We start from the raw sequence: 22,385 nt of genomic DNA on the forward strand, positions 1-22,385 counted from the left end.
ACCACCAGTTGTTGCTGCTGTGTTGCAGGACACATTCCTTCAACCACGTACTCTGCTCAAAGAGAGAAGCAGAGAGATGCATTTGTCTTAGTCTCACATTTGCAACAGTTTAGTCGATTATTTACACAGTTCTTCATCACGAAGCCTCGTTACAGAAAACATTTGGGTTCCCATATTTTACATGTTTGTCCAGTAAAATATGTAATTTGGGAATCTGTGTGAAGGATTACAGATTAAACGCAGCAGGGAGCAGCACAGAGCAAAAACATGTTCCATGTGGGTGTGATCTGAGTGTGTGTGCGTGTCGTGTGTGTGTGCGTGTGCGTGTGCACACTGCGACTGTGCTCCCAGCCTGCTGGAGTGACTCATCTCTGCAGCACACTGCAGTATCTGGGTCCCTCACATACACACGGTCTGATCTAGTCCCCATATATAAACTATACATACAGCACAAACACAGTGTGGTGGTGGGCGTGGGTGGCTCAGCTGTGGAGGGGGCGGAGTGTGGGAGTGGTTCGGGGAACGGTGCCGGTAAGGGACTTAATTAGGCGCAGCTGGAAGGGATCCTGATTGTCACTCACGGCTGTATTTAATCCCACAGTAGAGACTGAGGCGAGGAACGGACAGGACGGAAAGGTCCTGCGGCGTGTGCGCGGAGGCGAGGCAGGAGAGCACCTATTTACAACAATAAAGAACGATTGAAACCGTCATTCCACCGTGTGCTGGCATCATTGTGCTCCCCAGACCCACCGGGTAGCAGAGAACCTGCTACACACAGTTCCAGGTGTTTTTTCTTGCTGCAGCTTTTTGACCTATTTCAGTTCAACCTGCTGTTTTTCTGTCCTCAAGGTTGAGTGCAACTCCAAGCTGGACCCGACCAACACCACCTTCCTAAAGGTATCTGTTTGTCCTCATCTCACCCACAGCTACTCCAGCATTAGACAAAAAGTCTGAGTTGTTGTGGAAGCACGACTTCATCAACCTTTTTTTACAACCACAAAATAATGAAATTAACTACATACACTGCATATCTATGTGATTCCTTAAACACTCACAAATTCATCTATTTAGACAGAAAGATTTTATATAATGAAAAAAAGTCTAAAGACACATCAGCAGGACAGTGGATGCACTTCCTGTGATGACCACTAGCTTCCTGTCTAATGACACTAGATCAATATTGATCGAATGGAAGCAGCAGCTGCACTTGTATTTCTGCAACAACAACAATCTAACGAGACAAACATTTCATTTTAATTTGATTTGCACATGGCATATACAACAGCATGAAACCAGATAACAGAAGCAAGACAGATGTGTCAGAAGAGGTCAAGACACCATAAACATATACAGTCAACAGTCAGCCCTGTCTCTTTACAATGATGTTCCCATACAACGAAACTGCATTGTGAATTAGTTAGCGAGGGACACATATTTAGTCGTAGATTACGTATGTTTTTTTGAGGCATCACAACTAAATTTCAAATGAGTCCGCAGAAACATCGAGAGAGGGTCGAGGGTGGAGGATAGGTAAACAAACACAGGGCCTTCACTAGCAGACTGCTGATCACCTCTCATATGAACCAAGTACGTTTGTTGCTGAAACATAAGCAAGTCGTTTTGTAGCATTTATTTGTTTAGTTTTGTTTCAATTTACAACATTAACCACGTGTTTCAAACTGTGATTGTAATCCGGGAGGAGCGCTGTCTCCCTTGAAACTAAATTAAGAGAGCATATAAATACTGGAAAGTTATTAAAACACTCAATCCATGGAGAAATGCACAAGGTTACAAGGTTCATTTATTGTCATTGTACAACAGGGTTGCACAACAAAGTGCAGTTTGTAGTCCCACTACAGAAAAATAAATATTGTGTTAAATGTGGAGGGTGGAGGATGAATTACGTCTCACAGGCTGAGGAAAGAAGCTGCTTTGAAGTCCGGTGGACGGTATCCTCTGTGTTCTTTGCAGGTGCCTCTTGTCAATATCACAGCCCATATTCAGAAACAGTGAAGCACTGAGACATGCTTTATAATAAAAAAAGAAATGAAAATCTCACTTTATAAAATATAGGAGAAATTAGGATACAAAACACAATTTATATATAGACAATAAATGGCAACAAGGGAATTCGGCACCAGTCAGCTGACAATAATCAATGGATTATAGTAAGAATAAAAGTCATGCATTGGGCCAAAGGAAAAAAAAATCTGTATTCACCAGTAACATGTTGCATCCAGCACAAGATGAGCAGTTGCAGCTGTCAAGCATAATCTCAAAAGTGAGTCTTATTTTGGGGCATTTTACCTTCACGTCACAGTAGAGAGAGAAGGTCAACGAACAAGAATGATCTCAAGCTGGACTCAAACTGGAAACGTTGCAATTACATTGTCCCCTCAAACACCTGGGACACTAGGACACCCAATCTTGTAATCTTCAAATATAACAATTATACAACTAACTTGTACAAAACAGAATTTACACCAAATTTGATGCAATAACAGGAAAAAAAACGACTTGAGATACTGTTGCTAGCAGAACAGAGGCAAAAGAAAGAAAGACGGCGCACAATGGCTGCATCTAGTTGTTTGTAGTCATTTGTGTAGCAGCTTGGTTAATTGCTTCTCTCTCCTCTCGTGGTAGATGGCTGACTCTGGTGGACTTCCCCAGCTCACACAGGTAACACACAAACAAAAGATCTTGTACAATCAACAGGCTGCCAAACAAATCAAATTAAATAAAAAAAGAAATCTGACAGACCGTATTTGACATTGTTCAGTGAAAAGAAAACTCTGACGTGTTTTGTTTTCCAGCCTGGGAAGCTGACCGAAGCCTTCAAGTATTTCCTGCAGGGAATGGGCTACAGTAAGTATGCAGAAAAAATAAGTGTCTATGTGTCTTGCCCTTTGCAGTAATTTCATCTAAAAAGTTATATCAGCAGAAGTGTTATCGTAGTAATGTGTGAGTGACTGATGTATTTCATGTAGAGGGACATGAGCTGTGTTAATCTTGCCCTCTGTCTCCCTTGCCCCGTTCTCTCAGTCGCTTATGTGAAGGATCGGAGGTTGAGTGAAGGGCCAGGTACTTCCCCCTTCACCTCTGACCTCCTACTGCTGCCCTGTTGGATTAGCATTATGAAATTTTATTTTGATTTCAATTGGTTATTAATACAATATTTTGGGCTGTTATGAAATGTTTACATGTACTTTTATTTATTTATTTTTTATCAGAGGTAACATTAATACGGAAGCCCTGAGAGGAAAGTGAAAAAACTAAATTATGGAGATCCATTTTCTATGTTTGATCTAAATTGTTTTCTTTCTTAAGTTTAGAACTTTAAGAACGTGTGAAAAGGTTTTGCCAGGTGAAAGGTCAGCAATTATTATACTAATTTTGGCCACAAGATGTCCTTAGTAGGACTAAAAGCATTCATGTTTTCTGTCAGGTGAGTTGTAATTCACACAACTTGCTAACAGATAATATATATACATATGTACCTTTTGTTTAGAATGCATGCAGAAATTAAAACTCACTTGGAAGAAAACATGAATGCTTTTAGTCCTATTTAGAACATGGGGCAGTGGTGCACTTCAGCCTCTCGTAGCCGGAATGAGTATTCCAACAACTATTTTCACCTGTTGTCAAAAATCAAAAAAGAATTGAGAACCTTTCCCCACCGGTTTTGTAGATGGTGTTAGATCCTGGGTACTTCTGGCCCGATACGGGGCTAATTACTGACTCAGCTCTCTATTAAAAGATTCTCGAGCTGGTGTTCTGGCGAGGGAACTCGCCTGGCTCCGCTAACTGCCGTTACTCCCAACGTCTACCCTGCTTCCTCCGGTCAGAGCGCGCTCGGCCGAGAGACCAGTCCTGGCCCCGGGCGCTCACACCAGTCGCGTCGGTTATGGCAGCTTCCCTCTTATGGATCCGTGCTCTTGGTAAATGCCAGGTTAGGTTTTAACGGCTAGGATTAATTCTTGCTAAAACCGTAAGGGGTTGTTAAGTGGATTCGATCTCTAGGATAACCTTTCAGAACTCAGTTGTTAGACATACAATAGCTTTAACTTTTTACTGTCACGAGGAACTCTTTACTACTTCAGCAAATTAATGCACTTGAGAATTTCACTTTAAATGCAGATTAGATATTTATTGCAGGTTATATTAGTTAGTTTTGCAAGGGTTACAGCTACAGCTCACATAAAATGTCACTACACATGATTAGTCAATTTAATTATCTTCTTCGATTATACTCATTAGTTTTAGTCGCCGAGACGGCTCGGTTGGAGCTGGATGTCCAATGGTGCGATGAAAAAGGTTCTTTTGGAGTTTTTAGGAGCGAAGGTCTGGCCAGACCCTCGATCCTCCCGCTCCGCAACGGAGCCCGTTCAGCAGACTTCCAAACTCAGTACAAAGTCTTTCTCAGGCAGCTGCGGCTTTCTCAGTTGTCCAGATGTTAAGAGGCGAGCGGTGGGGAGAGTTAGAACCTTCGTCTTTTAATCTCAATGTCCACGAACAGAGGTCTCTTTTCCGTGAACAGAGACGAAGTCCTCAATACATCAGCTGCAGGCTTTAGTATCTTCTTCCGATGCGCTTGGTACGGCATCCGCGATGAAATCCCAGCTTTGCTCTTTGCAAGCATGTCCTTATATTCCTCATATGGGCTGTGATCAGCCCCCACCTGTTTGGTCCATTACTCATCCCCCCTCCCTCTGGAAAGGGCGTTAAGCCGAACATTGCCGGTATGACTCAACTATTGCATCAGTTTCTAGATCTTTCTCTTGACTACACCCAACATCTGGTCTTGATTACAGCAATGTCATTCTTGCCCAACACTTGCCCAATACATCTATCTCAGCTCCACAGAACACACAGAAACATTCATTACATTTGTTTAAATCATTTCTATGCAGTTAAACATTTGTTACACAATTGATTAGAACATTTCGTTATATTTATTCATACATTTTCTCTGTTTGATTACATTTCAACGTTGAATATATGCTTTGCGCTCTTATAGCCTGACTTCTCCTCCCTTGAATGTGTCGACATGTTACCGAGGCAGCTATGAGAGGTCAACTCTTCTTGACACCCCCTTCTTGAGGTCTCAAGCTGCCGCACCGTGCCCCAGGTAATCCTCTAGGAACTCGTCGTCGTCCTCGGCGGTGATGATGAGAACGTCATCCTCCGGCTCGGACTCGTGTTGCCAGCTGTCGAGCACCATCAGGCCTTCCAGGCCTGGTGGCTGGAGATCCAGGAGGGCGTTGTCATCTTCCTCGTCATCTACGGCATCCTTCATCTGCTCGTCCAGGCTCAGGACCAGGGCCAACACATTCTGGTTCAGAATGCTGTCTGGGGAGAGGGAGGTCGGAGTAGGGACGGGGCTGGTTGCTGCTTTGTCCTCCTCCTCGCTTGGAACTATCAATCCTTCAGGGATTACCTCCACCAGCTCGCCGCAGTCCTCGTCGTATCCCCACATCCCCATTAGATTTGGTACTACTCCTGCGAGCATCGTCTGGCTACCCACGTCTCGGTGTTCCACACCCGTGATGCTTGCTGTGTCGTCGTCTTCTTCTGGAGTTGGTACTGGATACTGCAGGGCGGGCAGGCGTGGTCCAATGACGACGAAGCGGCCGTCGGTGAGGTGGGTGCTGGACACCCGGATGCCATCAGGATACGCCCATATTTTTGTGTATACTGGGCAGTATACACCATCAGCATAGAGCAGGACCTCCGGTGGAGTTCTTCCAGCGGAAGTCCACACTGGTTTTGCTTTAGCCTCTAATTCCATACAGTCGACTACATTCATCGCAGGCATATAAGGGGTACTTCCTTTGCAGAAGAGGCCGCTGGCTGCTCCTACCGGGAATTGCCCCAGGTAGCATTGGGTGCACCATAGGGCTTGGTTTACCTCCCACAGGTGCAACATTAGCTCCGGAGGAATCCCACAGCGGACACAGCAGACCTCCTCCTAAATGTTGTTGAACACAAAGACTTCATTAATTATTACATTTTTCAGCGCATTTTTACAAGCCAAGCTTTAGCAAGCAGGGGGTGGTCTTATTTTCATTCTTTTTTAAGGCCCCCTCTCAGTATTGGAGCGCTTTGCAGAGCGCCGCAGAGCCAGAGAATGCAGCCATGGAGATGCCAACACCATTGGAGGAGGTGTCAGGCCTGGGCTTGTAGGCCTAACCCTTCTTGGAAACAAAGGCTCATACAGCATGAGCCAGGCTGCTATCCCGATTGATGATTCAGAACCCAACCAGTAGATGGCGACAGTTATGCCCCAACCTATGCCCCAAAGAGCAATGGCGCCGATCTTGTGGAGCCAACGCCCTCTTCCTCTTTCTTTCATAGCCATGGTCATGACCACGAGATACGTCAGGGCTGTAACCGCCAGAAAGGCCTCGACGATTGCCGAGACCATCTTCAGGGGGTTGTAGAAAACTGCAGCGACGTCGATTACCAGCCAGATGATCACCATTCCACCTTTTACTAGACCGCAGCGAGTAGAGTCGATGTGGATTCTCCCCAGGAGGTATGTAGCGAACCATGTCAGGGTAAGCCACAGCGATCCTCGATAGATGTTTTCAATCGCTGTTTTCAGACACCCTACAGCCAGGGCTAGTATTCTTAGCGGCTGATTCCTGGACCATTCGCCCATGCAACAGTAGAAGAACCATATGATCTCAAGGACCCAAAAGTCCAGGTCGGTTAAGCGAATAAATGGCCTGCATCTGCGTGCTGTGTCGGAGGAGTTCTGTAATGCTTCAGTTATACTCATTCCGAAGGTGGTCATGCCTGGAGTCACAATAGTTGTGGTGTTGGTCATACTCACTCCGAAGGTGGTCATGCCTGGGTGAGAAGTGGTGTTCATGCCGGGAGGTGCAAGGGTTGTGGTGTTGGTCATGTTAGTCATCTTGGCTTTCTTAGGTTTATTCGTTCTTATTTCAGTATGAGGCTCTTGGTTGAGGTTCCGGGTCTGCAATGGCTATGGCGCTCCAGTTGTTCACCCTTTATAGGTGGGTGGACTCCTCCTTCCTTCGTGGGAGGAGTCCCTTCTTCACTTCTCCTTTTTCCTTCAACTTCCCCTTAAAGCACGAGGCAACAGTGGCTGCTACCCCGCCCTTAATGGCGGCACAGATTATTAGGCCCAAGATGACAATTCCAATTATCATCAGCAAATAAGGCCAAAGCCAGGAGAACAAACTCCCCATCCATCCCTTTATGACCGAGAATCCTTCTCCAATCTTCCCTGCCACTTCTTCCACTACGATGGTTGCGGTCCCGACTATGGAGGCACCCGTTAGTTCGATCCAACTGCACTCGTGTTCTCGTCGGCCGCTCCCGCAACTCAGCCAGTGTTCTTCTGGCTCGTAGCATGTTCCGTTCCCGTAGAGGCGGTTAGCTCCTACCCATTCAAATCCTTTGTCTTCTTTACCCTCGCAGAGGCTTTTCCTGAAGGCGTGGCCCTCAGCTAGAAAGACGGTAGGGTCGGTTACTGGGGGAATGATTTGGCCGTTCACGTTCACTCTGTCTTTCATGCGATGGCCCAGGATTAAGTTGGTACAGCTGCTGGTCAGGGGCCCTGACCGTCTCCATTTCCCGTCTTTAGCCTTCACCCAGGTTACTTCTTGCACGTGGGTTTCATATTCTGCTCCATAGTGGGTCTGGCAATGGTCTTCCCATCCTGGCACAGACTCACAATGTCCCCCGGCCAGGCTGATGTTGCAGGTCGTGTTTCCTCGATTGCATTCCATCTTCCAGGGCCGCGGGCCCACATATGGTTCTGGTCGGCTCCAAACCCCAGGCCAGATGTCTCTTTCTTTCGAGTATACTGTGGCCAGGTACTGATACTTCACCCAGTAGTTGTTGGTTTGAGTTAGACATGGCACCACCCATTCTAACACTTCATCCTTCTGTAGGCCCCACCAGGTTGAACTGTCGTCCCGAGTGTGGGCCTCTTTCCATGCCTGCAGGGTTCCCTTGATCGTTTGGTTCGTCTTCAGGCCTGTGCAGTCATATAGCCACGTTCCCCAAGCCCGGTACCACTCTTGCCAGAGTGTGCATCTCGGGGAGGCGCCGTCGGCTAGATACTCTGTTCCGTTCAGAGCGATGAACATTTTGTTGGTCACACAAGTGTCAATCTTTTGGAAATCCCCTCTTGGGGCTGTCATTAACTCCTCGGGTTTCGGCAGCTTTTGTACATACATGTCAGTCGTCCTTGGTCCCAAAAGGCCGTAGCTGGCTCTGGAGTATCCCTCCGTGAAGGCTCCTTTGAAATGCGTTAGCTCGGTTATCCATATCCACGGCAGGGTGTTGTTGAGCCAGGCCTCGTGCCGGGCATTAGGTTCGGGTAGATAGATGAACTTATGAGCCTGATACTGTGGTTTGTTTACCGGAGTTATTACGAAGTAATTCTGACCTTCGCAATAAAAGAACACATTCCAGAAGCACTTATCTAGGAGAGGGAGCTTGTTCTTTTTACAATGCTGCGTCCATTTTCTGCTCCGATTTCTCCGAAGACTGTCACTTGACTTGAATAGTGGCAGCTGCGGCTGCTCTTCTTTTTCCTCTGGAGCCGTCTCTGAAGCCGTTGGTTCTACTTCTTCCTTCTGCTGCGTGCCATTCACGGCTCGGCTGGTGAGGTTGTTCCGCTGGCAGTCGGTGGAGTTACCTAGTGTGGTGTTTCCTGTGGCACCTAGTGGCCTCACTTTAGCTTTAAACCGTCGTGGTTTACGTCGCGGTTGTGTGGCTTCACAGGTGAGATTGTAGTGTCCCCAGAACATTCCTTCTGCCGGTAAAATCATCAAACACGTATCATTGCGGTGGCTCGCTGCATAGGTTACCTCGGGTTTCCAGTATCCCTCGTTCCCTTGCTCTGACCATGAGACACATGCCCATGAACAGTACCAGCCTGGGACACCGTTTTCGGGGTAGATCCAATTACACTGTGCCCGTTTTTCTTCTTGTGCTTTCTTCATCATTACCGTAATCTTCATCTCCGCTCCCAGCGTAGATACTTCATCTATCCTCCATGTCGAATTCTCTATTCCCTTCTGGAATTCGCCTGCCCAGTCTGTTTCTTCACCCGTGTCGTTGATTTTCGAATCGTTGATTTTCTGTTCCCAGATAGTCATCCACGCGATGATAGTAGCTGTCAGGTTCGGTGGCGTCCCACCCCCTTCTTGGACTTGACGGGTTGCATTAGATCCAACCTCAAGGTCCAACCAGGGCGAGGCGCGCTTCTGTCCAGCGAGTTGAGAGAGAACGATCGTTCCAGAGTCGACCGTCCAGCATGTCTGGTCGAACGTCTTTGTGGTAGTGTAGGACACCCTCACATGAGTGAGGGCCCATGGGATACTACCATAGTAGTACAGTATAGCCAGGACAGAGCACAGTCCTGCAAGTACTGCTACTACTTTAGCCATTAAGCAAAGCCATAGTCGTTTTCCATTCCGAGGTCGTTCACTTGATTGGTCCAGTCGCTTGCCGGGGCGTCTTAAGGAGACGGGGGTAAAGGTTGAGGATCGCCTAAATTCATGAACTCTCCCATGAAGTAGTGGGAGATCCATGGTTTCGGATTCTGCAGTGCTCTGGTCGGTAGCACCTCTGGAAGAGGAGCTAGGCATCCGGAGCTGAGGCGCGGGGGAGAGTCAGGATCGCACTGACTAATCCTGCCCTTCAGGAGCTGGTGATATAGCACCGATGGGTATCTGCCAATGGCTAAGTCCAGCCCCCGCCACACCCACTGGTAGTAGGTGACGATTAAGGAGGGGGAGCAGGGGGGGGGTTCAAAGCAACCCTCGTTCACAGCATTATTTTGCCGCAGCCATGCGTAGATCTGTCTGTCCACTGGGTCGATAAGGATCCGGACTTTGGCAAGAGATGCGTATAACGGCTGACCGTCGTCCGTCTGGAGCTCCGTTACTTTAGCCCATGCTGCAGAGGGTTCGTGAAGGTTAAGCCGGCCAAGCCCCTTAGTCCGTAATCTGGAAGGAGGCAATTCCCTCATGGTCAGGCATGGGTCCGGGTTCGGTGGGCCAAGGCCTGGCAGGCGGTAATGAACCATACGCAACTCTATGTCTTGGTTCTCAATTACACAGCGCGCGCTGTTTTTCACGTGGAGCGCTATGAGACGCCGCATGACCGGGCTGGTGGTCCAGATCACATTTTCACCCAGCGAAAGATCAACATAGTCGTTTTGCAAATAATCAGCATAGTTAGGACCCCAGCGCAACTTCAACCGCAGACCCATAACTGAGATGAAAACGGTATTCAGGATCCAGGGGGATTGGTCAGGACAAGGGAGGACTGGCTGCAGCAGCCACGGATGGGTCCGATTGACTCTGTCATATTGGAGTTGCCATCCTGTGCGAAAAGCAGTCAGCAATTCCGCCTTCCCGGGTATTGACAGGTCAATCGAGCGCCTATATTCGCCATTGCTGCAGAAATAGGCGCCGGATCCACAGAGGCCTTTTCGGTAGGCAAAATCGCGTTGGGGTCTGTCCAAAAAGACATTTTCGTTCGGCAATTGCAGATATGGCCTTCTTTGTGCGAGGAGGGACTGAGAGACTATTGATAGGTCCCTGCAATCTTTGTTTGGTGGGTTTGGCAGCGACATGTTGACAATCAAGAGCCGTTTTTTCCCGCAGCTATACTTTTCTAAGTGCTGCTACTGCGAGGCTTTCCACCCCGCTGCAGTTTGCGAAATGACTTCCGTGCCCAAGCGGTCAAACCTTTTGCGTCTGCGCGTGGGTTTGGAGGAGGCTCCGCCTCATCCGCTCTGGTCAGCTCCACCCCGACGGAGTACACACCGTCGAATGGAACCATCACGGTTTTCAGCGTCACCATGACGCGCATTGTGCTGGCCTCCCATGTAGGCGTTGGCGCTCTGGTCGCCCAAGAGCCCGGTAGTTGCATAACACCGTCTCTCCGCCACCCCTCTGGGGTGAGCGTGAAAATCTTACTCTTTTCTTTGGTCCTGGCACCGGTGTGGTGGAAGGCGTCCAGATCCGTGGTGTTATACTGGAGATTCGTGCCGCGAGTACCAGCCTCTGTTGGCACTGGGGCAAGCTCATGTATTGGCACATCAGGATCACAAAACACCTCTTCGATTAACACGCGCCAGGTTGTTAATTCCCAGGGCCCCATCCACCCTTCTCGTGTTACCATTGCCAAGCGGCAATCGGGTAAGGATGCAGCAGTGGCTGCGTAGCCTGGGTCATCAGGGCTGCGATAGACCCTGAAGGCCCCCGGGATCTGTATGGAAGACAGGGGCGGGTTGGCAACCTCGGCCTGGCCTGGGCTGTATGGCCAGTTCCTTTCCACCGACTCCCACCAGGATCTCATGGGGACAGCACTGTTTCCACTTGCTTCGTGTGGATCGCCGTCGAGTGGGCTCATAGCTGGTGCCGAGGGTCCTCCAGTCTCCTTGTGTGATAGATCAACAGGAGCGGCAGCACCCTCACCTTCCCACAAGGCGGGTGCCAGGGTTTGTATTGGCTGAAGAAACTTTCTCACCTGCCATCCGTCGGCTGCTCCAGCTTGCACCAGCAGTCCATTCAGCTGGAGTACGGAGCAAGACGCACAGAGGAGCAGCCTGTGTCCATCCCATTGGCAGACACAGTCCTTAAAGTTCAGCTTTGTCCCCCGCAGATCCCACTGGATGACGAAGTGCAACCTTGGTAAAAGCGCTATACGACAAAAACCGCACACATATGCATCCAAAACCTTCACTGGTTTGTGGGTCATACGGTCAAATTCCTTTCTTCGTCCAGAGACCCGGTGTGGTTTCTTGTTTCCGGGTCCCTGCCATGTGAGGTTAAGGGTGGTCGGCAGCAGGCAGACCACACAATCATTCTTGATTTCCTTCCATGTTAAGACTTCATTCTCTTCTGAGAGAAAGCCCTTTTTTGCATACTCCAACTTCTTCATGGCTCTTCCTGCCCAGAGCCCCGTAGTACTCCTTCTCATGTTAACCACCCCTTTGACATTGGCCACTCTGACAAAGGGTGGTAAAGCTTGTATGTGGGTGGCCATTTTTGAGTTCCTGGTTTTCTCCTAGTACGGAACTGGCTTCAGCTGCCCTACTCCTTGGATTCCTTTCTTCTTGAGTTGAACAGTATTACTGTCCAATATCTTGACAACTATGTCTGATTTATCGTACTTGGCTTTGACTGCAGAGTTAGAAGCACCGACCTGAGCCTTGATCCAGACGCGCTGTCCTACTCGAAGTGGCACTTTTTGCTCAAGCTTGGGCTCTTTATCTTCGGAGCCCCGCCCCACTTCCTGTGATGTGAAGGGGCGGCGCATCAGCTCCTCCGCAGGGGAGGGCCTGTCACTTCGGTAGCGGTCGTTCAGGGTTTTGGCGATTTCCAGGGTCTTAGTGCTCCATTCTCTCGAGTTGGCATTTTTCCCAATCCAACTTTTCACCAAGCCAATGGTCCTTTCCACCACCCCGTTGGCCTGGGGGGTGTATGGGGGAGAGTAGATCCTCATTACCCCATGCTGTTGGCACCACTGGTCCACTTTAGCGTTGCGAAAATGCGTTCCGTTGTCAGTCCTGAGCTCTTTAGGCAACCCTAAGTAGCCACAGACTTGGTCCAGCATGCTAACAACACTGTTGCCATTAGCTTTTCTTACGGCGTTTGTGGTTACATACCCTGACATGGAGTCCACAAGCACCAACAGGTACTTTTCTCCACATTTACCCGGTACCCCTAAGGGTCCTGCCACATCCATGCAGATAGAACCCCAGGGTACGGTACTTTTAATGGTGAGTCCTCCCACTCTTTGTCCTCTCCTTCCTGCGTTGTATCGACCACACAACTCACAGTCTTGAAGGATTCTGCGGACCTCTTTTTCAGGAATCCAGAGTCGCTGCTTTTCCAGTTCCCTTCGCGTTGGAACGGTGCCTGCATGTCCAAGTGCTCCATGCACTGCTTGCACCACCTCCTTCACGTTCTCTTCTGGGACTACCCGTCCTTTGGGCAAATCTTCCCACTTCTCGATCCCAACAAAGACAATTTGTCTCATCTGGACGAAACGATCCACTTCTTCGTTTCCTTGCCAATGAGTTCCTGCTCGCGTGTGGGCCCTCTGGTGCACCACTTCGAGCTCCATTGTTAGCCGCAATTCGGCTATTTTTCGCCATAGGTTTTCGTGAGCTACTTTCTTGTTTTTAGCACTCTCAAAACCATTTTCTTCCCATATGGACAGGTCTTCGTTAAGGGCCTGAGCACAGTAATAACTATCAGTTATGACTCTAGCTCTTTTCACCTTTCTTCGCTCCAACTCGAGCAAACCTTCCAGTATTGCTGTCACCTCCCCGGTCTGGGCACTGCCGGGGATTTGGCCTCGTTGTCTGAAGCGCTCCTTCTCATTGTGCTTGAGAATGAAGCCCCAGTAGGCTTTGTCGTCTTGTCCTTTTCGCGAGCCGTCGGTGTATAGAGTCCACTCTATCGGTTCGGCTGGCTTCTCGTCCCGAGTCGTCTTTTTCTTACTCACGGGTTGTGCAGGGCCGATTTCGAGGTCTGGGTCCAGCAGGATGTCTTCCCAACGTCCCCATCTCGCGTTCGTCGCCTTCGTGCTCTCTACCGTGGCTTTTCTTAGGAATCGATGGACCTGGCTTTGCGTGAGGACCCTGATGCCCTGCCCCTGAGCAAGGTCTTTCAGGGTGCTCCAATACCTTGCCAGAACTGCCAACTCCTTCTCTTCTGCGGGATATTTCTTTTCCACGGAGGACAGGGTGTAGCTCCACAAAGTGACTATTCCCCCGCCCTCGTTGCACACTTTTACCACTGCGTCGTCGTCGTTGCAACTGACCTCTGCCACCAGCTTTGTTGTAAGGCTTCGTGGCTCCAGCCGCAAAGCTTCTTTAATGGCTGTCCGCAGGTTTTCCAAACTGTTTTGATCCGTTGCGGTCCATTCCCACTGCTTGTGGGCATCTTCTGGCTTTTCTTTTCGTAGTTTTACATACAGTGGTCTTGCATACTTCTGGTAGCTAGGGACATGGTCCCTAACGTAGTTGCAGAGCCCCAGCACCTGCTGTAGTTCGTTCAGCGAGGTTGGCGGGTCGATCTGCTCCACTTTATCCCGGAATCCGTCTGAGAGTCCCAGGTCGTTGGAGACCTGGAACCCCAGGTAGTTCACTTGGAATCGTCCAAATTGGCATTTTTTCAGATTCAATTTCAAGCCGGCTGCTGTTAGTCGTTCTACGACTTTTCTCAATTTTTGCAGATGTTCTTCTTCGGTGTCATCTGCAATGAATACATCATCGATGTAGATTGTTGTCTCTAGGCCGTCAAGTATGTCCATTACTGCCGACTGGAAAACATTCGGAGAGTTTTTGTAGCCCTGCGGTAGCCGTTCCCAGACGTACGCTTTACCTTTGTGGGTGAACGCGGTCTTGCCTTGGGAGGCTTTGGCTAGCCTCAACGAGAAAAATCCGTTTGCCAGATCTATGCAGGATTTGTACCTTTTCAGTCTTAGTGTCTTCAGCGTCCCTTGTGGGTTGATCAGGCTGGCTCGATTGGCGACAGTCCTGCGGTTGAGGGCCTTGAAGTTGATAACAGGTCTCCATCCTCCTCCCGATGACTCAGGCTTTTTGACTGCCTGTATTGGGCTGTTTGTGATGGGATTTGGCTCCTCGCGCACCACTCCTAGTTCGCTGAGCTCCGTGACTATCAGGTCCATTTCTGCAACGGCCCCTGGATTCAGGGGGTATTGGCGGACAGGCGGGTGTACACCTCCTTCTATGGTGTGGGTGTACTTCGCACCCATGTCTCCACAGTCATTTTTGAACCTAGCCACTCCGGCTTTGGAAAGTATGTCTTCTAGCGTTTCTTTTCCCTCCGGAGAAAGGTCGCTGTCTTCGATTTGTTGCTTGGTCACTTCTGGAATGTTCACTGGTTTGTACCACTCCGGTGATAATGATCCCATCTGGATTAGTTTTGCCCCGAGGACTCTGAGTCGCTGTTGTATTGGGGTTCGATTGCCTGGGCTGCTATGCAGCTCTTTTAAGTCTGTTATTGTCATTAAATTGTAGGGTCCTAGAGCCCATACAACTCCTTTCCAGACGCCAAACGGAATCTTTTTGATGGTTCCGTCGGCTAGTTGAACAGTCAGGTGTCCTTTTGTTTCAAGGCATTTGCGGGTCATCGACACTTCTGCACCAGTATCTACCTGATAGGGGATTCCATCCACGTCGGTGTATATGTCGTCCCCCACCCAGTAGGCATGATCCACTGTGACCCGCGCCCGCTTAGCCATTACTTTCTCTGCCCTTCGCTCCCAGCTTCTAGGCGGGAGGCACGAAGGGCCTGTTTCTGTTCTGTCGTCAGCTTGTTGTAATCCTCGGAAGAGAGAAAACCGCTCTTGTTGGCTGGCGGGGGCCGTGGCCCCTCCTGTTGTTGATCCGGCTGGGCCCTGTGGTAAACGCCCTGCCTCTGGAAGCCTTCTTGCCTTGGAGCTTGCTGCTCCCTCTGGCTTCCTTGTGGACCCCGCTGAGGTCCTTGCTCTCGCGGGTAGCCTTGGTAGCCTTGAGAACCCCTCCGGAATCCTGGCTCACGCTCGTAGTTTTGTGGACTCCTCTGGAATCCTCCCGACTGCCTTCTCTGTGTCTGTGAAGGACCGGGTCCCTCGGTGGGCCTTGCGTTGTCATACGAGGGCCTGGGAGCCGGCGGCTTCGGCTGGTTTCCTTTTTCTCTTTTGTCTTCCAAGTGTTTTTTCTTCAAATCCCATTTTCTTACTGTTTCTTGGATTTGTTCGGTGGTACTTTTGCTGATGTTTAGGGTCACAAAATCGATGTCATTCATTAGGCCCTTTGTCAGCTTCCTAAGGACTTGCACACTTCTGTCCGGCGGAATCGCCTGTCGCAAGGCGTACCATGCCTGGGTGAGAGTTTGCCCTTTGTCTAAGCTTTTTCTTGCCTTTTCGATGTGTGACTCCTCGTCTTCGCAGTCTTCCAACACTAATCTTCGGTAGTGCTGTTCCGCGGTTTCTTCGGGACCCATCGGTTGGTCCGTCACATGAGCCAGCCACAATCTTTTCGCCTCATCGTTTGTGGAACTGGCTTTTACCATAAGCCATTTCTGCGTCAGATATTCTTGCACCGATTCTTTTGGGTCTCGGTTTGTCACCATCGCCTTGATCTTTTTGAACTCACCAAAGCTCTGGGTGGAAGCCTGCATTTTTGTTATGCAGTTGTTTTCTTCAGCGGTGGTGGGACAGCTGCTTCGAGCGAGGCTCTGCCCTGGAGGTGGCTGTTCGTCCTCGCTGCCCGAGATGTCTTGCCTCCGCGCTTTGTTTTCCTCCGCTGCCAGCTTGTAGGCTGCTTTCTTCAGGCGTCGCAACATGACGTCGTACACGATTGTCACAAAGCCTGTGCGAAAGTTACCCGTCAGCTCCGTGGCTGTTGCGAGGGAGCCGTAGGTCGGGGTCATTAGAAAATTCGCCCATTCTCTTTTTGTCGCGTAGACCATTGTTCCTTTCATTCCTTCGAGGTCGTGCAGCCATATTTCTGGAACATCATAACTTGTTTGACCGACCTCTGGAGCATAGGCTTTTCTTCCGTCTTTGGTGGTCATGGGCCCGTAACGATCGTCTCGGGGGAATTTCAGCGAAGCCGTGCACACTGAAACTAGGGGCAGCGCGTTCTTCTTGCCTTTTCTGCTTCCTATTCTCAGGTCGGTCATTCCTCCTGGAGCATCGTATTCGATGGAGGTCAGGCTTGGCGCTGTTTCTTCTTCATCTGAACTTACATCTGCGGCTTCTTCCTGCGCCTCTCGTTCTGGTTCTGCTGACGGCGAGGCCGGCTGAACTGGTTCTGGCGTTCTTTGTGGAGCCCTGGGACTTTCCCTGCTCCCGCCTGGACTTTCGAACCTTATCATGGGCGCTTCTCCTCCTCCGGAGTAGCGCATTGTCTGCAGGCCGACGGACTCTGCTGGGCTGGTGATCCCCCGTGGAGGTTTGGTTGGCACGGGGGTTTCCTCTTCTGTCTGCACCGCTACTGTCCGGGGAGAGGGGATTGGAGTTCTTCTTTCCTTTTGTGGTTTTTCCTGGCTTGAGCTGACCTGTGGACGTCGCTCCTCTCGTGCTGAAGGACCGGGAGTTGATTCCTCGTAGCTCCTCTGCTCGGTCCTGGTTTCTTTCTTCAATCTTGCTGATTGCGGGAGCCGTGGCAGAACTGCTTTCGCAACTGGGGCGTTCTCGTCCTCGTATTCCGGCGGTCCTGCCCTCCAGTTGTTTGGCCCCTCCGTTTTGAAGAGGGGTCTCAGTATTCTCTCTTTTCTCTCTTGGTATTGGGCCACCGAGGTGACTATCACCAACTCGCGGATGTTGTTCCACCCGTGGGGAGCGTTCATCAGGAGGTGCAGAATCCTCATTGCCGCTTCTTCTGCTACCTCCCAGGGTAGGTTGCCGGACCTGGCGCCGTCGTTACATATAACGACTCTTTTGAAGGACAATTCGCTTGCTCGGGTGACACCTTTTTCTAATGCCTCCTCTATGCTGTCCCGATAGGCGTCTTGATCTTCGCCATCTTCATATCTTTCGATCGGTACGTGTAGCACCGCATAATGGCTTGATTCTCCTCCGCTCGTAACCACCACCTCCTCCTGTCTTTGTCTGCATCCCGGGAGGCGCCCCTCAAGTTCTTCTTTGTAGAGGCTGCCTGCCTCTCTTACCAGACTCTTTCTGAACCGGGAGATATGAGGCTTTAGATGTGAGTTGGTTAAGACAACCAGTCCATGGCTGTCTATGTCCCAAAAATCTCCAAAGTGGTTATATGCGGTTAACCCTGTCTGGTTCGCATATTTTTTGGTCCCCTCGGGCATCTTTCTCAATTTTTGAAGATGCTCTTCTGGGTTCGGGGAGTGAACGTGTCTGGTCTTACCCCTAGCTTTCTGGGGCCGCCTCGGCTCTGGGCCGTTGTAGTCCCGCAGGACCTTTTTTACTGCCGCGGCAGCGGGAGTCCCGGATTGCATGGAGGGCGGGAGCAGTTGGTACTCGGCGCTCCTGTCCAGCGTTGAGTCGTCCCTCACTTCGTCCTCCTCTGAGATCTCCCCGTTGCTGCCGCTGTCCTGTTTGTCCCCTATGTCGGATTCCGAGGACGCCCCCGCGGAGGAGTCCGTGTGCACCGAGGTCCCTTGGGCGCTGAGCTGATCTTCGTGGGGAGCCGTGTGGTAACTTGGTTGTTCGGCTATCCATGCCGCTATGGCTTCTCGCTCTTTTTCACTTTCTCTGTAGCGGGGGGTGGCTTTTACATTCTTCTGTATAGTCACTGCCCCCGCTACAATTTCTGCGGCCAGCATCTTTACGACTGAGTCATAGTCTTTTGACGGGCTGATTACGGTGACTATTTTTCCTTTTATGACTTTCATCACTTCCAGCCACCAACGTAGCCATTCTGTTATCTTCGGTTTGCTTTTCGGCGGTCCTTCACACTCTACTACTGCCACCACCAGTCCTGACTCAAGGGCAAGGGGAGCAAGATAACCCCCCTTATCTTTGCAAATTGCTTTTACTTTTTCCCCCACCTTCGCCTTATCTGCTTCTTCATGCAGGACGAATAGGTGTTGTTGAACAGACTTGTCCCAGGTGTCCCATCCTCTGCCATTCAGGATGATCTGATGTTGGACCTCGCTTCTGCGTTGTGCCCCTGGATACGGCATCGGTGTCGGTTCTCCCGATGTCGCTCCTTGTGGTCCAGCGGCGTCCGTCTGCTGGTCCGGGCTGTCGTCTACTGCCTGGTCCGGGGTCGATGGCGCTGGCACGTCCTGCTGAGTCGTCTCCGTCTGCGGGCTGCCTCCGTCGCCGTTGGGTCCTCTCTGCTGTCCGGTGGCGATTCCTCCATCAGGGCCGTTGGCTCGTACCGCTGGGTCGCCTCCGCCGCTATCGGATCCTCCGGGCGATTCTTCCATCTTGGACTTTGTCTTTGTCTTTGTTGTCTCGAGTCGCCTTCCTCCCAAAGCCTCTCGTCGCGCGTTGAGGAAGGGATGGGATCAGGCTCTGGTCCCTCTACAGGTCGGGCGAGTCTGGTCGATGCTCCCCGTCGCCTGCGGATTCTCCTGTGTTGGCCTGTAAATACCACACACAGCTTCGATTCGTGGATGTCTTCGCAATCGGACTTCTTCGAGGCTTGGGCAGCTTTGCTTTCAACCCAACGCCTCACCTCAGGTCTTTTCGTACACGAACGACAGCCTCTCTTAGCTGCCGGGGTTCTTCTTTTAGACTCAACGTACTCCTTTTCCGTCGAGCCCCACGTTATGGGCGCCACGTGTTAGATCCTGGGTACTTCTGGCCCGATACGGGGCTAATTACTGACTCAGCTCTCTATTAAAAGATTCTCGAGCTGGTGTTCTGGCGAGGGAACTCGCCTGGCTCCGCTAACTGCCGTTACTCCCAACGTCTACCCTGCTTCCTCCGGTCAGAGCGCGCTCGGCCGAGAGACCAGTCCTGGCCCCGGGCGCTCACACCAGTCGCGTCGGTTATGGCAGCTTCCCTCTTATGGATCCGTGCTCTTGGTAAATGCCAGGTTAGGTTTTAACGGCTAGGATTAATTCTTGCTAAAACCGTAAGGGGTTGTTAAGTGGATTCGATCTCTAGGATAACCTTTCAGAACTCAGTTGTTAGACATACAATAGCTTTAACTTTTTACTGTCACGAGGAACTCTTTACTACTTCAGCAAATTAATGCACTTGAGAATTTCACTTTAAATGCAGATTAGATATTTATTGCAGGTTATATTAGTTAGTTTTGCAAGGGTTACAGCTACAGCTCACATAAAATGTCACTACACATGATTAGTCAATTTAATTATCTTCTTCGATTATACTCATTAGTTTTAGTCGCCGAGACGGCTCGGTTGGAGCTGGATGTCCAATGGTGCGATGAAAAAGGTTCTTTTGGAGTTTTTAGGAGCGAAGGTCTGGCCAGACCCTCGATCCTCCCGCTCCGCAACGGAGCCCGTTCAGCAGACTTCCAAACTCAGTACAAAGTCTTTCTCAGGCAGCTGCGGCTTTCTCAGTTGTCCAGATGTTAAGAGGCGAGCGGTGGGGAGAGTTAGAACCTTCGTCTTTTAATCTCAATGTCCACGAACAGAGGTCTCTTTTCCGTGAACAGAGACGAAGTCCTCAATACATCAGCTGCAGGCTTTAGTATCTTCTTCCGATGCGCTTGGTACGGCATCCGCGATGAAATCCCAGCTTTGCTCTTTGCAAGCATGTCCTTATATTCCTCATATGGGCTGTGATCAGCCCCCACCTGTTTGGTCCATTACTCATCCCCCCTCCCTCTGGAAAGGGCGTTAAGCCGAACATTGCCGGTATGACTCAACTATTGCATCAGTTTCTAGATCTTTCTCTTGACTACACCCAACATCTGGTCTTGATTACAGCAATGTCATTCTTGCCCAACACTTGCCCAATACATCTATCTCAGCTCCACAGAACACACAGAAACATTCATTACATTTGTTTAAATCATTTCTATGCAGTTAAACATTTGTTACACAATTGATTAGAACATTTCGTTATATTTATTCATACATTTTCTCTGTTTGATTACATTTCAACGTTGAATATATGCTTTGCGCTCTTATAGCCTGACTTCTCCTCCCTTGAATGTGTCGACATGTTACCGAGGCAGCTATGAGAGGTCAACTCTTCTTGACAATGGAAAAAAGCAAAGATGAAGAGCTTCGAAAGATTATCCTTTTTTTCACCAGTTCTTAAATCATAAGCACAAGACATTAAAACAATTTAGATCAGACTTTAAAAATGGATCCACAGAATCTTTTTTTTTTCTTACTTGCCTCTCAGTGCTTCCGTACAATATACCCCATCATTGTTTTATCAAAAATATACTGCCCTTACCACCCCCGCCCCCATTCCTTTGCCATTGCATCTCCAGTCCTGCTCTTTGCATGGCCTTCTGCTAGCTTTGAGCACAGCCTCTTGGACTATGTTTGTGACAAATGACCATGTCTTTAAATGCTTACCAACATTGGACACTAATAGTTTTGACTTTAAAGTAGAGTGGCCAACAGAAAACTTAATCTAGTTTATGTAATGAAATGAGAACTTCAGCAAATTAAGATGACATGAAACGCTGACTGAACTCAATCCTCAGGGTTATGCAGATTCTGCGCTGAACTGCTGAGACTGAACCACATAAGCAAAGATTAAAATATGAAAATTTCAGTGTGCATGCTTTTGAGACTGAAAATTGTCTTAGTGCTCTGGCCATGGGGCTTTCATTGCATATCTTACAAAAGACTCTGCAGTGCAGTAGAGAAAGGAAGCCTGATAGGCTTGTTAAGAGCATCTTGCTAAAAGGTTCAAGATGAAATGAGAAATGTCTTTAACTGTGTCATAAAAGCTGGCGAGAGACATAACTGTCAGTGGCATATTCATTAAATTGCAAAAACTAAATTTGATTCTAAAAATTGATGTACGACACTAAGGTAAATGGAAATTAATGAATGTCAAAGACACCAATTCATATTTTCTAAACACTGTCGGAGTGAAAACACATGATTGACCATTCAGCCGCTTAAGAGCCCGATATTTTTCTTGGTGGTGGAGACCAAAAACAGAGCTCAAGGGAATATTCGTTTTGGACTTGGATTTAACAGTTGACCAGAAACATGACTCCATTTTATTGCATTTTTTTCAGACTCATTCTGATTTGGGTAAGACTCAAGCTTAACATATTCAGACACCGGATCAACACAAAGAGCTTGACCGGTCATTCTTGACCATGGAGACAGCAGCTAACAACACAATCTAATTAATTAAAAGTAAAAACTAATTTCATCATAATAATACAGTTCTAGGAGAACTGAGCGTCATATAACACAAAGTGCATGGTGCTTCCAATGTCAACACACTGACAACTTTAATGAACAACTCCAACCAATCAGGGCTGCCGGTCAGCTGCCTGTTCTCACCAGCTACAAAAAGATATTCTTCAGTTGTCCACATTAGCATGCACTCTTAACATCTCCACAATATCAACTGATCACATTTTTTTTTTTACAAAATGTGATGCTTAAATTATTTCCCCTTCTTCCCAGTGCCATCCGCCAGCATGACTCGCCTGGCTCGTTCCAGGACGGCCTCCCTGACCAGCGCCGGCTCCATAGACGGGTCCCGCTCTCGGGCCTGCACCCATTCCGACAGCCCCGAGGGAGTTGGCACCATCACCCACACCATGGAGGTGTCCTGCTAAAGAGAGAGAGAGAGAGAGAGAGAGAGAGAGAGAGAGAGAGAGAGAGAGAGAGAGAGAGAGAGAGAGAGAGAGAGAGAGAGAGAGAGAGAGAGAGAGAGAGAGAGAGAGAGAGAGAGAGAGAGAGAGAGAGAGAGAGAGAGAGAGAGAGAGAGAG

At 49.3% G+C, this 22,385-nt stretch overlaps 1 protein-coding gene across 4 annotated transcripts in view; it reads left to right on the forward strand.

The window, feature by feature from the left end:
- Window positions 1-22,245, forward strand: part of ndrg4 (NDRG family member 4) — a 102,215-nt gene extending 79,970 nt beyond the window's left edge. For 3 of the 4 annotated variants that reach the window (XM_079286768.1, XM_079286766.1, XM_079286769.1), the window contains 5 exons: window positions 850-897; window positions 2,644-2,679; window positions 2,814-2,865; window positions 3,043-3,081; window positions 22,077-22,245. In XM_079286768.1, coding sequence (XP_079142894.1) covers window positions 850-897; window positions 2,644-2,679; window positions 2,814-2,865; window positions 3,043-3,081; window positions 22,077-22,231 — 330 coding nt within the window. In that variant the 3' untranslated portion in view covers window positions 22,232-22,245. The remainder of the gene's footprint in view (window positions 1-849; window positions 898-2,643; window positions 2,680-2,813; window positions 2,866-3,042; window positions 3,082-22,076) is intronic. The other variant, XM_079286767.1, reaches the window with a different exon arrangement.
- Window positions 22,246-22,385: the final 140 nt, after the last annotated feature.

This window comes from Melanostigma gelatinosum, assembly GCF_949748355.1.
Source record: "Melanostigma gelatinosum genome assembly, chromosome: 1".
Taxonomy (NCBI): domain Eukaryota; kingdom Metazoa; phylum Chordata; class Actinopteri; order Perciformes; family Zoarcidae; genus Melanostigma; species Melanostigma gelatinosum.